Genomic DNA, 14,447 nt, shown 5'->3' on the forward strand with positions numbered 1-14,447 from the left:
CATTTTAGTAATAGTAGAAACACTGGTAGTAATATCAGTATCATAAATAATCATTGTGGTATTATTGTAGTAATAATAGCAGTAACATAAATACTCATGGTGGTATTATTGTAGTAGTAATAACCGTAACATAAATACTCATGGTGGTATTATTGTAGTAGTAATAACAGTAACATAAATACTCATTGTGGTATTATTGTAGTAGTAATAGTAGTAACATAAATAATCATTGTGGTATCACTGTAGTAGTAATAGCAGTAACATAAATACTAATTGTGGTATTATTGTAGTAGTAATAGCATTAACATAAATAATCACTGTGCTATCACTGTAGTAATAGTATTAACATAAATACTCATTGTGGTATTATTGTAGTAGTAATAGTAGTAACATAAATAATCATTGTGGTATTATTGTAGTAGTAATAGTAGTAACATAAATAATCACTGTAGTAGTAATAGTAGTAACATAAATAATCACTGTAGTAGTAATAGTAGTAACATAAATACTCATTGTGGTATTATTGTAGTAGTAATAGTAGTAACATAAATAATCACCGTAGTAGTAATAGTAGTAACATAAATAATCATTGTGGTATTGTTGTAGTAGTAATAGTAGTAACATAAATAATCACTGTAGTAGCAATAGTAGTAACATAAATAATCATTGTGGTATTGTTGTAGTAGTAATAGTAGTAACATAAATAATCATTGTGGTATTATTGTAGTAGTAATAGTAGTAACATAAATAATCACCGTAGTAGTAATAGTAGTAACATAAATAATCATTGTGGTATTGTTGTAGTAGTAATAGTAGTAACATAAATAACCACTGTAGTAGCAATAGTAGTAACGTAAATAATCATTGTGGTATTGTTGTAGTAGTAATAGTAGTAACATAAATAATCATTGTGGTATTATTGTAGTAGTAATAGTAGTAACATAAATAATCACTGTAGTAGTAATTGTAGTAACATAAATAATCACTGTAGTATTAATAGTAGTAACATAAATACTCATTGTGGTATTATTGTAGTAGTAATAGTAGTAACATAAATAATCATTGTGGTGTTATTGTAGTAGTAATAGTAGTAACATAAATAATCACTGTAGTAGTAATAGCTCGTATTTGCACTGAAAAAGCCCAGCCCCAAATTGTCCCATTCTTGAAGAGGTACCAGTGCTGTTGCCAGCTGCAGCGTACGCGCTCCCTCCCTGGCTGTGAATACAACAGTGACAGTAATCCATCCATACTATCCCTGTCTGTGTGATCTATCCGGATAGTTACAGTACCTCCTAAAGCCCATTTCCACACAAAGTTGGCAGTAAAAGTGCCCAGCCTGCCCAGCTGCAGTATAGTACAGTATGGCAGCTCAGGGTTTTGCCTCAGGGAACGATATATTGGATGTGGTATAACAAGCAGCTCAGTGCTGTACTGCCTGTTAGGACAGAACTCAGCAGCACAGGTTTTAGCTGAGAGAAGTCATAACACTCTGGATCCAGTTTGTCCTTCCTCTCAGGCGTGTGGCTGCAGCAAGCTGCGGAGAGTTGACACATGCTATCTAACACAGAGAGGATTGTGGGTGACAATAGAAATGGGTTTGAATGATTTGAGTTGACATTCTCTGCACGAAGGCGTATTCAGAGTTTGGTGCATGCGAGCAAGCCTTGCCGAGCCCCTGGTGTGTTTTGTGAGACACGGTGTTAGCTGGACTCATTAGGATGTGTGGAGCAGGGAGTGGTGTTCACTCTCTCCAGGAGAGGTGCGGGCCTCAAGCTAAAGAGAACATGCATTATTGAAGAGAGGGAGAGTGATACTAGGCAGCTGCTGAACCTGTGGCCTGTGGTGGTGTTGGGTGTGTGTGTGCGTGTGTGCACACGCACGTGTGTATGTGCGTGTGTGCGTGTGTGCGTGTGTGTGTGTGTGCACGCATCTGTGTGTAAATGCTGGTGTGTGTGTGTTCATATTTGTGTGGGTCAACCTGTGGCTTGCGGTGCTGTCGCTGCATCGTAGCATGATTGTTGTGCTCAGCAGGGACTTGAATAGCGATGCATCTGACTGTGGCTGAGATCACCTTCCCTGGTACCACGTTGTCAAGTGGTGCTTGCAGCTATATTCCCCCCGTCATAAACAGTCTAGAATGAGGTTCACGGCTTTTGTTACTCAAACATTCATATCATTTAGATGCAAATAATGTTATTGATCTCTAGATTTCCAGTGAACACGGTGCGGGAGAAATCTAAGACCTAAACCTTTCCTCATAATCTCTTAACACCTATTTCCTTTTTTACAATCTGGTTTAATAACGGCATCAATAGTATCATTTCTTTTTAACAGTATTATTTGCGGCAAATACCAAATTATTAATGTTTACATATTAATATTTACATACTTCACACTTATTTCGACGTCAATATTATTACCTTTCGCTCCCAAAATCTAATCTGACCGCCTGTGAGTATAAAATGAATGGTACATATTACCTGTTGGGTGTGCCTATGGGGAGTGGTGGTGGTGAGTGGTGTGAGTATAAAATGAATGGTACATATTACCTGTTGGGTGTGCCTATGGGGAGTGGTGGTGGTGAGTGGTGTGAGTATAAAATGAATGGTACATATTACCTGTTGGGTGTGCCTATGGGGAGTGGTGGTGGTGAGTGGTGTGAGTATAAAATGAATGGTACATATTACCTGTTGGGTGTGCCTATGGGGAGTGGTGGTGGTGAGTGGTGTGAGTATAAAATGAATGGTACATATTACCTGTTGGGTGTGCCTATGGGGAGTGGTGGTGGTGAGTGGTGTGAGTATAAAATGAATGGTACATATTACCTGTTGGGTGTGTCTATGGGGAGTGGTGGTGGTGAGTGGTGTGAGTATAAAATGAATGGTACATATTACCTGTTGGGTGTGCCTATGGGGAGTGGTGGTGGTGGTGGTGGTGGTGAGTGGTGGTGGTGGTGAGTGATGGTGGTGGGTGGTGGCGAGTGATGGTAGTGAGTGATGGTGAGTGATGGTAGTGAGTGATGGTAGTGGGTGGTGGTGAGTGATGGTGGTGAGTGATGGTGGTGGGTGGTGATGGTGAGTGGTGGGTGGTGGTGGTGGGTGGTGGGGGTGGGTGGTGGTGGTGGTGGTGGTGGTGGTGAGTGATGGAAGTGACTGATGGTAGTGAGTGATGGTAGTGAGTGATGGTGGTGAGTGGTGATGGTGAGTGGTGGGTGGTGGTGGTGGTGGTGAGTGATGGTGGTGAGTGATGGTGGTGAGTGATGGTGGTGAGTGATGGTGGTGAGTGATGGAAGTGACTGATGGTGGTGAGTGATGGTAGTGAGTGATGGTAGTGAGTGATGGTAGTGAGTGATGGTAGTGAGTGATAATAGTGAGTGATGGTAGTGAGTGATGGTAGTGAGTGATGGTAGTGAGTGATAATAGTGAGTGATAATAGTGAGTGATAATAGTGAGTGATGGTAGTGAGTGATGGTGTAATAACAGAGCAGCACTCTGCTTTAGGTGAATGCTCCACTCCATTACCGCTCTATGAATCACTCCCCGCGGCTAAATCACTGAGAGCATGGTTGCATCCTAAATAGCACCCTATTCCCTATTTAGTTCCCTATGTAGTGCACTACTTTTAACCAGGGCCCATAACCCACTATAGGGAATAGGGGGCCAGTTGGGATGCACACTGTGTCCAGCCCTGATCCCCCCAGGGCCAACCCTGTTTGTGTCCCTTTATAATTGGACTGTGATTGGATCTTTGTCGGCGAGGATAGGGTGAAGCGAGGAGACGAATAGAGAGAGGGATGGAGGTAGGGGAAGGTTTTGAAGATGTATTGCAGTTTTGAGACTGTCTCTCAGACCAACTTGCCACACCCCACCCACACAGACATGATATGAGCATTCCTCCTCACTTCTCTCTCTCTGCTCTCTCTCTCTCTCTCTCTCTGCTCTCTCTGCTCTCTCTCTCTCTCTCTCGCTCTTTCTGCTCTCGCTCTTTATGCTCTCTCTCTCTCTGCTCTCTCTCTCTCTCTCTCTCTCTCTCTCTGCTCTCTCTCTCTCTCTCTGCTCTCTCTGCTCTCTCTCTCTCTCGCTCTTTCTGCTCTCGCTCTTTCTGCTCTCTCTCTCTGCTCTCTCTCTCTCTCTCTCGCTCTTTCTGCTCTCGCTCTTTCTGCTCTCTCTCTCTCTGCTCTCTCTCTCTCTCTCTCTCTCTCTCTCTCTCTCTCTCTCTCTCTCTCTCTCTCTCGCTCGCTCTCTCGCTCTCCCTCTCTATATCCTTTCAGCTGACAGTGAGACACACAACAGTCAAATTAAAGGGCTCTAAAAGCCATTCAATGTCCTATTGAGTACATTATACAAGGCTGTCCAGCTCTTTTGTGTTCCCTTTTAAGTCTGAAACCGTAGACGGCATAGAGAGGCATTGATTGGCCACCCCCGTGGCTCGGGGTTAACGGATGCTGCCTGGGCTTGGTCCCACCTCAGATCTTAACAGCCTCCCTGAAAGGACTGATTCTGAACCGGGCTCACGTCTATGGGGTCAGGGGTCAGGGTTAAATAGTCCAAAATTGTGTGTGTGTACACGTTTTACTGTACCTGTGAGTACCAGATTTCCTCACAAGAATAGTAAATCAACAAAAATCTGAGAAGGGAGGACATTTTTCCAGTCCTCACTTGTAAAAAGGCTATTTTAGGCTCAGGAGTTAGGGTTAGGGTTAAAATTAGTTAGGTTTAGGCGCTACGGTAAGGTTTAGGGTTCAGGTTAGGGTTAGGTTTAGGGGTATAGTAAGACATAGCTGTGTGTGAGTGTGTGTATATAATAAGTAGTTAGATGGGTGATTATATTTGTCCTGTTTCACACATGTACCTGTGTGTATTAATATGCATGGGGGAAATGGAAATGTGTTTTTTTGCCTATCCCAGCTCCCCCTGAGACACCCTCGGAGTGTGTGTGTGTGTGTATGCGTGTGCGTGTGTGTGTGTGTGTGTGTGTGTGTGTGTATGCGTGTGCGTGTGTGCGCAAGCTGTATCAGTCCTCTTGACAGAAGCAGTGATGCGTGAACACAGTTTAGAGGTGCCGCTCACCAGCTCTTCCAAAATCAGGTCAGCTTTGAAGGTTGCTGACAGAGTTTGATGGACTCTGTACTCACTATGTATGTACTTTATAACACAATGAAAGCATTCACTCTGCGTTGTATGTTGGGGTGATGCACCAAACGGTAAGTTAATATTCAGCTTGTGTGGAGTATATTCGTTCTCTAAATGTTAAGCGCTGGTTGACTGTTTAGTGAACAAAAAGTTCAACACAAAGGAACATGACAAGCCATTTTAAAAACCCACACGCATTCACCACATTTGGCCCAGTGTTGGCGTGGTTACCGCGTTCCAATGTGAAATAGAAAAAGCATGAAAACTTTATCAGCAGCGCTGACACATTCTGTTATTCCCTCATTAGACGCGTGTGCCGACTCATTCTGCAACGCTCCTTTGAGGAGACGGGTTCTTTTTTTGTTGTGCCTTGAAACTGGAAACTGCTGTGACTGGCATCCATTTTGGGTCTCCCACAACTCATGTTAATTACCAGCCCATGGTGTCCGCTGACAGAGGCGATGATGGCTGGAGCATAGCCAGGCCTAATTGGACTAGGCAGGCAGATATGCGGGGCCTTGCCCTTGGACTATAGCACTGTAGTGTCTTCCTACAGCTGTTGTGTCTACGACTGTGTTTGTGGGAAGACACTGCCACGGGTAAAATCCAAATGGCACCTTTTTCCCTGCACATTGCATTACTTTTGAACATGGCCTATAGGGCTCTGGCCAAAAGTAGTGCAGTATGTAGGGATTAGGGCTCCATAGGGCTCTGGTCAAAAGTAGTGCACTATGTAGGGAATTGGGTGCCATTTGGAATACAGCCCACAAGTAATGTAGCACTCTACTGCTTATTAGTAGCTCCCCAGTAGAATGGGTTTAATTTACTGCAGTAGAATGGGTTTAATATACATCAGTAGAATGGGTTTAATATACTTCAGTAGAATGGGTTTAATATACTGCAGTAGAATGGGTTTTATATACTGCAGTAGAATGGGTTTAATATACTTCAGTAGAATGGGTTTAATATACTTCAGTAGAATGGGTTTAATATACTGCAGTAGAATGGGTTTAATATACTGCAGTAGAATGGGTTTAATATACTTCAGTAGAATGGGTTTAATATACTGCAGTAGAATGGGTTTAATATACTTCAGTAGAATGGGTTTAATATACTTCAGTAGAATGGGTTTAATATACTTCAGTAGAATGGGTTTAATATACTTCAGTAGAATGGGTTTTATATACTTCAGTAGAATGGGTTTAATATACTGCAGTAGAATGGGTTTAATATACTTCAGTAGAATGGGTTTTATATACTGCAGTAGAATGGGTTTAATATACTGCAGTAGAATGGGTTTAATATACTTCAGTAGAATGGGTTTTATATACTTCAGTAGAATGGGTTTAATATACTTCAGTAGAATGGGTTTAATATAGTAGAATGGATTTAATATACTGCAGTAGAATGGGTTTAATATACTTCAGTAGAATGGGTTTTATATACTTCAGTAGAATGGGTTTAATATACTGCAGTAGAATGGGTTTAATATACTGCAGTAGAATGGGTTTAATATACTTCAGTAGAATGGGTTTAATATACTTCAGTAGAATGGGTTTAATATACTGCAGTAGAATGGGTTTAATATACTGCAGTAGAATGGGTTTAATATAGTAGAATGGGTTTTATATACTGCAATAGAATGGGTTTAATATACTTCAGTAGAATGGGTTTAATATACTGCAGTAGAATGGGTTTAATGTACTTCAGTAGAATGGGTTTAATATACTTCAGTAGAATGGGTTTAATATACTGCAGTAGAATGGGTTTAATATACTGCAGTAGAATGGGTTTAATATACTTCAGTAGAATGGGTTTAATATACTGCAGTAGAATGGGTTTAATATACTTCTGTAGAATGGGTGTTATATACTTCAGTAGAATGGGTTTTATATACTTCAGTAGAATGGGTGTTATATACTTCAGTAGAATGGGTTTAATTTACTGCAGTAGAATGGGTTTAATATACTTCAGTAGAATGGGTTTTATATACTTCAGTAGAATGGGTTTAATATACTTCAGTAGAATGGGTGTTATATACTTCAGTAGAATGGGTTTAATATACTGCAGTAGAATGGGTTTAATATACTTCAGTAGAATGGGTTTTATATACTGCAGTAGACTGGTAATACTGCAGTAGAATGGGTTTAATATACTGCAGTAGAATGGGTTTAATATACTGCAGTAGAATGGGTTTAATATACTGCAGTAGAATGGGTTTAATATACTGCAGTAGAATGGGTTTAATATACTGCAGTAGAATGGGTTTAATATACTTCAGTAGAATGGGTTTTATATACTGCAGTAGAATGGGTTTAATATACTGCAGTAGAATGGGTTTAATATACTGCAGTAGAATGGGTTTTATATACTTCAGTAGAATGGGTTTAATATACATCAGTAGAATGGGTTTAATATACTGCAGTAGAATGGGTTTAATATACTGCAGTAGAATGGGTTTAATGTACTGCAGTAGAATGGGTTTAATATACTGCAGTAGAATGGGTTTAATATACTTCAGTAGAATGGGTTTAATATACTTCAGTAGAATGGGTTTTATATACTGCAGTAGAATGGGTTTTATATACTGCAGTAGAATGGGTTTTATATACTTCAGTAGAATGGGTTTTATATACTTCAGTAGAATGGGTTTTATATACTGCAGTAGAATGGGTTTAATATACTTCAGTAGAATGGGTGTTATATACTTCAGTAGAATGGGTTTTATATACTTCAGTAGAATGGGTGTTATATACTTCAGTAGAATGGGTTTAATATACTTCAGTAGAATGGGTGTTATATACTTCAGTAGAATGGGTTTAATATACTTCAGTAGAATGGGTTTTATATACTTCAGTAGAATGGGTGTTATATACTTCAGTAGAATGGGTTTAATTTACTGCAGTAGAATGGGTTTAATTTACTGCAGTAGAATGGGTTTAATATACTTCAGTAGAATGGGTTTAATATACTTCAGTAGAATGGGTTTTATATACTGCAGTAGAATGGGTTTAATATACTGCAGTAGAATGGGTTTTATATACTTCAGTAGAATGGGTTTAATATACTGCAGTAGAATGGGTTTTATATACTGCAGTAGAATGGGTTTAATATAGTAGAATGGGTTTAATATACTTCAGTAGAATGGGTTTAATATACTTCAGTAGAATGGGTTTTATATACTGCAGTAGAATGGGTTTAATATACTGCAGTAGAATGGGTTTTATATACTTCAGTAGAATGGGTGTTATATACTTCAGTAGAATGGGTTTAATTTACTGCAGTAGAATGGGTTTAATATACTTCAGTAGAATGGGTTTAATTGTCACAGGTTCCAACGAGAGTGGCGCCCCTCCTCGGTCGGGCGGCGCTCGGCGGTCGTTGTCGCCGGCCTATTAGCTGCCACCGATCGTTGTTTCTGTATCGTTTAGTTTTGTCTGTCTGTTCCGCACCTGTTTTGTGTATGTCATTAGTGGGGACTTATTTAATGTGTGTTTTCAGTTGGGATTTTGTGCGGGATTGTTTATTGTCCACGTTGTGTTAGCGTAAATTATACGGGAAGGATTTACCGGGCTGCGCTCCTTGCCTTTGAATTATATTTTGTGTTTTATGGGAAGGTGTTTCTCCCAGGCGCACTTTGTATAGCGCCCTGTGCTTTTCGGCGTTTGTGTGTGTCCGTTTTTATTAAAAGACACTCACCTCCAGCACCTCTGTCTCCTGCATTTGATTCCGCCTATCCGCCAGTCCAAATCAGACGTGACATTAATATACTTCAGTAGAATGGGTTTTATATACTTCAGTAGAATGGGTTTAATATACTTCAGTAGAATGGGTTTTATATACTGCAGTAGAATGGGTTTAATATACTGCAGTAGAATGGGTTTAATATACTGCAGTAGAATGGGTTTAATATAGTAGAATGGGTTTAATATACTTCAGTAGAATGGGTTTTATATACTGCAGTAGAATGGGTTTAATATACTTCAGTAGAATGGGTTTAATATACTGCAGTAGAATGGGTTTAATATACTTCAGTAGAATGGGTTTTATATACTGCAGTAGAATGGGTTTAATATACTTCAGTAGAATGGGTGTTATATACTTCAGTAGAATGGGTTTAATATACTGCAGTAGAATGGGTTTAATATACTTCAGTAGAATGGGTTTTATATACTGCAGTAGAATGGGTTTAATATACTTCAGTAGAATGGGTGTTATATACTTCAGTAGAATGGGTTTTATATACTGCAGTAGAATGGGTTTAATATACTTCAGTAGAATGGGTGTTATATACTTCAGTAGAATGGGTTTTATATACTTCAGTAGAATGGGTGTTATATACTTCAGTAGAATGGGTTTAATTTACTGCAGTAGAATGGGTTTAATATACTTCAGTAGAATGGGTTTAATATACTTCAGTAGAATGGGTTTAATATACTGCAGTAGAATGGGTTTAATTTACTGCAGTAGAATGGGTTTAATATACTGCAGTAGAATGGGTTTAATATACTGCAGTAGAATGGGTTTAATATACTTCAGTAGAATGGGTTTAATTGTCACAGGTTCCAACGAGAGTGGCGCCCCTCCTCGGTCGGGCGGCGCTCGGCGGTCGTCGTCGCCGGCCTATTAGCTGCCACCGATCGTTGTTTCTGTATCGTTTAGTTTTGTCTGTCTGTTCCGCACCTGTTTTGTGTATGTCATTAGTGGGGACTTATTTAATGTGTGTTTTCAGTTGGGATTTTGTGCGGGATTGTTTATTGTCCACGTTGTGTTAGCGTAAATTATACGGGAAGGATTTACCGGGCTGCGCTCCTTGCCTTTGAATTATATTTTGTGTTTTATGGGAAGGTGTTTCTCCCAGGCGCACTTTGTATAGCGCCCTGTGCTTTTCGGCGTTTGTGTGTGTCCGTTTTCATTAAAAGACACTCACCTCCAGCACCTCTGTCTCCTGCATTTGATTCCGCCTATCCGCCAGTCCAAATCAGACGTGACATTAATATACTTCAGTAGAATGGGTTTAATATACTGCAGTAGAATGGGTTTTATATACTTCAGTAGAATGGGTTTAATATACTGCAGTAGAATGGGTTTTATATACTTCAGTAGAATGGGTTTAATATACTTCAGTAGAATGGGTTTAATATACTGCAGTAGAATGGGTTTAATATACTTCAGTAGAATGGGTTTAATATACTTCAGTAGAATGGGTTTAATATACTGCAGTAGAATGGGTTTAATATACTGCAATAGAATGGGTTTTATATACTGCAGTAGAATGGGTTTAATATACTGCAGTAGAATGGGTTTAATATACTGCAGTAGAATGGGTTTAATATACTGCAGTAGAATGGGTTTAATATACTTCAGTAGAATGGGTTTAATATACTGCAGTAGAATGGGTTTAATATACTGCAGTAGAATGGGTTTTATATACTTCAGTAGAATGGGTTTAATATAGTAGAATGGGTTTAATATACTGCAGTAGAATGGGTTTAATATACTTCAGTAGAATGGGTTTAATATACTTCAGTAGAATGGGTTTAATATACTGCAGTAGAATGGGTTTAATATACTGCAGTAGAATGGGTTTTATATACTTCAGTAGAATGGGTTTAATATACTGCAGTAGAATGGGTTTTATATACTGCAGTAGAATGGGTTTAATATACTGCAGTAGAATGGGTTTAATATACTGCAGTAGAATGGGTTTAATATACTTCAGTAGAATGGGTTTAATATACTTCAGTAGAATGGGTTTAATATACTGCAGTAGAATGGGTTTTATATACTGCAGTAGAATGGGTTTAATATAGTAGAATGGGTTTAATATACTTCAGTAGAATGGGTTTTATATACTTCAGTAGAATGGGTGTTATATACTTCAGTAGAATGGGTTTAATTTACTGCAGTAGAATGGGTTTAATATACTGCAGTAGAATGGGTTTAATATAGTAGAATGGGTTTAATATACTTCAGTAGAATGGGTTTTATATACTTCAGTAGAATGGGTTTAATATACATCAGTAGAATGGGTTTAATATACTGCAGTAGAATGGGTTTAATATACTTCAGTAGAATGGGTTTAATATACTTCAGTAGAATGGGTTTAATATACTGCAGTAGAATGGGTTTAATATACTTCAGTAGAATGGGTTTAATTGTCACAGGTTCCAACGAGAGTGGCGCCCCTCCTCGGTCGGGCGGCGCTCGGCGGTCGTCGTCGCCGGCCTATTAGCTGCCACCGATCGTTGTTTCTGTATCGTTTAGTTTTGTCTGTCTGTTCCGCACCTGTTTTGTGTATGTCATTAGTGGGGACTTATTTAATGTGTGTTTTCAGTTGGGATTTTGTGCGGGATTGTTTATTGTCCACGTTGTGTTAGCGTAAATTATACGGGAAGGATTTACCGGGCTGCGCTCCTTGCCTTTGAATTATATTTTGTGTTTTATGGGAAGGTGTTTCTCCCAGGCGCACTTTGTATAGCGCCCTGTGCTTTTCGGCGTTTGTGTGTGTCCGTTTTCATTAAAAGACACTCACCTCCAGCACCTCTGTCTCCTGCATTTGATTCCGCCTATCCGCCAGTCCAAATCAGACGTGACATTAATATACTTCAGTAGAATGGGTTTAATATACTGCAGTAGAATGGGTTTTATATACTTCAGTAGAATGGGTTTAATATACTGCAGTAGAATGGGTTTTATATACTTCAGTAGAATGGGTTTAATATACTTCAGTAGAATGGGTTTAATATACTGCAGTAGAATGGGTTTAATATACTTCAGTAGAATGGGTTTAATATACTTCAGTAGAATGGGTTTAATATACTGCAGTAGAATGGGTTTAATATACTGCAATAGAATGGGTTTAATATACTGCAGTAGAATGGGTTTAATATACTTCAGTAGAATGGGTTTAATATACTGCAGTAGAATGGGTTTAATATACTTCAGTAAAATGGGTTTAATATACTGCAGTAGAATGGGTTTTATATACTTCAGTAGAATGGGTTTAATATACTGCAGTAGAATGGGTTTTATATACTGCAGTAGAATGGGTTTAATATACTGCAGTAGAATGGGTTTTATATACTTCAGTAGAATGGGTTTAATATACTGCAGTAGAATGGGTTTAATATACTGCAGTAGAATGGGTTTTATATACTTCAGTAGAATGGGTTTAATATACTGCAGTAGAATGGGTTTAATATAGTAGAATGGGTTTAATATACTGCAGTAGAATGGGTTTAATATACTGCAGTAGAATGGGTTTAATATACCGCAGTAGAATGGGTTTAATATACTGCAGTAGAATGGGTTTAATATACTGCAGTAGAATGGGTTTTATATACTTCAGTAGAATGGGTTTAATATTCTTCAGTAGAATGGGTTTTATATACTGCAGTAGAATGGGTTTAATATACTGCAGTAGAATGGGTTTAATATACTGCAGTAGAATGGGTTTAATGTACTTCAGTAGAATGGGTTTAATATAGTAGAATGGGTTTAATATACTGCAATAGAATGGGTTTTATATACTTCAGTAGAATGGGTTTAATATACTTCAGTAGAATGGATTTAATATACTGCAGTAGAATGGGTTTAATATACTGCAATAGAATGGGTTTAATATACTGCAACAGGCACTTTACTGTGAATGAGTCTTATATATAACTATTGTAAGTATATGAAACATGAAGTGGTTACAGTCGGAGCTGAACTGGAATCAGGGGAAAGGTCCTGGACTGAGATGAAATGCATTTGGATGGGACTGACTAAGATTGAAAGACTATCTGAGATTTAGCTGTTGAGGCAAAATATATGTTGTAGCTTACAGATGGAGAGTGCAGCGTCATGGCAGTGGGTTTCTATGTTCGCGTTGAAAATGGCAGGACTGCAGAATTGTCCTTTTTCCACTAAAAACATGTTTCGTTGACAATTCCGTCCTGACAGCTGAGATGGGTTCAAACTGTCGGCACAGCATCTTGGAATGCGTACCCATGCTACCTGTCAGAGTGCGTTGTCATGGTGATGTTGGTGATGCTGATGTATGGCGGCGTCTTGAGGAAACAGAATGTTACAGGAGCCCCATCTGGTGTAACATGCAGTTGCCCCTAGATGCTGATGTTGGGTCAGTTTAGCTTTTTCCCCAGTAATGGTTAAGGTTAGAATTGGGACAGAGGAAGCTGATCCTAGATCTATACTTAAGGGAAACTTCACCACAGAGCCCAACATCTCTCATAAACCCCTTCTCTGTGCATTACAGGGGAAGACCCGGAGACGAGACGCATGAGGACAGTGAAGAACATTGCTGACCTACGGCAGAACCTGGAGGAGACCATGTCCAGTCTGCGGGGGACGCAGATCAGTCACAGGTGATCAACGGGCTCGGGAACGTCCACTGTGGGGCTCAGGGTTAGGGTCAATTCCATTTCAATTCAAGACAATTCAGGAAGTACACTGAAATTCCAATTTTCAATGCTTTCAATTACGACAATTTTGAATTGGAATTGGATTTGGTTTACTTTGTGAATTGACTGGAATTGAAATAGTTGACCTCGTACAATTACATGTTGATGTTTTTAATTCTCTGCAGTTCCTCAATCTAAAGTTGACATGATTATAATTATATCAGGTCCTCAACTAAAACACTGGTCAGTTATTATTTAGGATTCCTGATGTTTTCAAGTTTTTAAACTGTCTGGAAGTCTATTTTAAGATTAAACATTCTGATTTGATCAGAATATAAAGGACAGATGCCGTATCTCAGAAGTCTCAAAACTCTTTATGATTTTCCCCCAATTACCATATCTTGATATTTCCTAGATATTCTAATCAAGTACTTACACGCTACTGGCACACTTTGATGGTGTTTGAGGGGGACAGAAAACCACAACCTATCATGTCTGGTCCGTCACAACAGCAGCCTGTTCGCATTAAAGGAATGTCTTGGCTGATCTCCGGCGAGTCATAATGATGATCATGGGTTTTTGTCATGGCTCTGGGCTGTACTCCTCTCTTCTCCAATGGATTATTCTGATATTTCTGACCCATTTGTGGGGAAAATGGTGGCAAGGAGGCGGAACAGCCGTGACAGATGGCAGCGCGTGTTCCCTCACCGCCACCAGAAAGGAGCGCGGCGCTGCTGATCAATAAAGCACCATTGTTTCTCTAGCACATTGACTCCAGTTAGACCCCCAGGGGCCACTGCTGTTATTCCATTGAGACACTTAGAGATGTAATGAGGAGAGGACACCCAGCATGGAACATTAAGTATTATCAAACCCTCAACATCAGCCATGTAGAAACCTGTCTGTC

At 39.3% G+C, this 14,447-nt stretch overlaps 1 protein-coding gene across 9 annotated transcripts in view; it reads left to right on the top strand.

The window, feature by feature from the left end:
- Window positions 1–14,447, top strand: part of LOC115199164 (neuron navigator 3) — a 389,962-nt gene that overhangs the window by 292,136 nt on the left and 83,379 nt on the right. For all 9 annotated transcript variants that reach the window (XM_029761788.1, XM_029761784.1, XM_029761785.1 and 6 more), the window contains one exon: window positions 13,396–13,504. In XM_029761788.1, the coding sequence (XP_029617648.1) occupies window positions 13,396–13,504 (109 nt within the window). The remainder of the gene's footprint in view (window positions 1–13,395; window positions 13,505–14,447) is intronic.

The sequence above is a fragment of the Salmo trutta genome, chromosome 8, assembly GCF_901001165.1.
Source record: "Salmo trutta chromosome 8, fSalTru1.1, whole genome shotgun sequence".
Lineage (NCBI taxonomy): Eukaryota > Metazoa > Chordata > Actinopteri > Salmoniformes > Salmonidae > Salmo > Salmo trutta.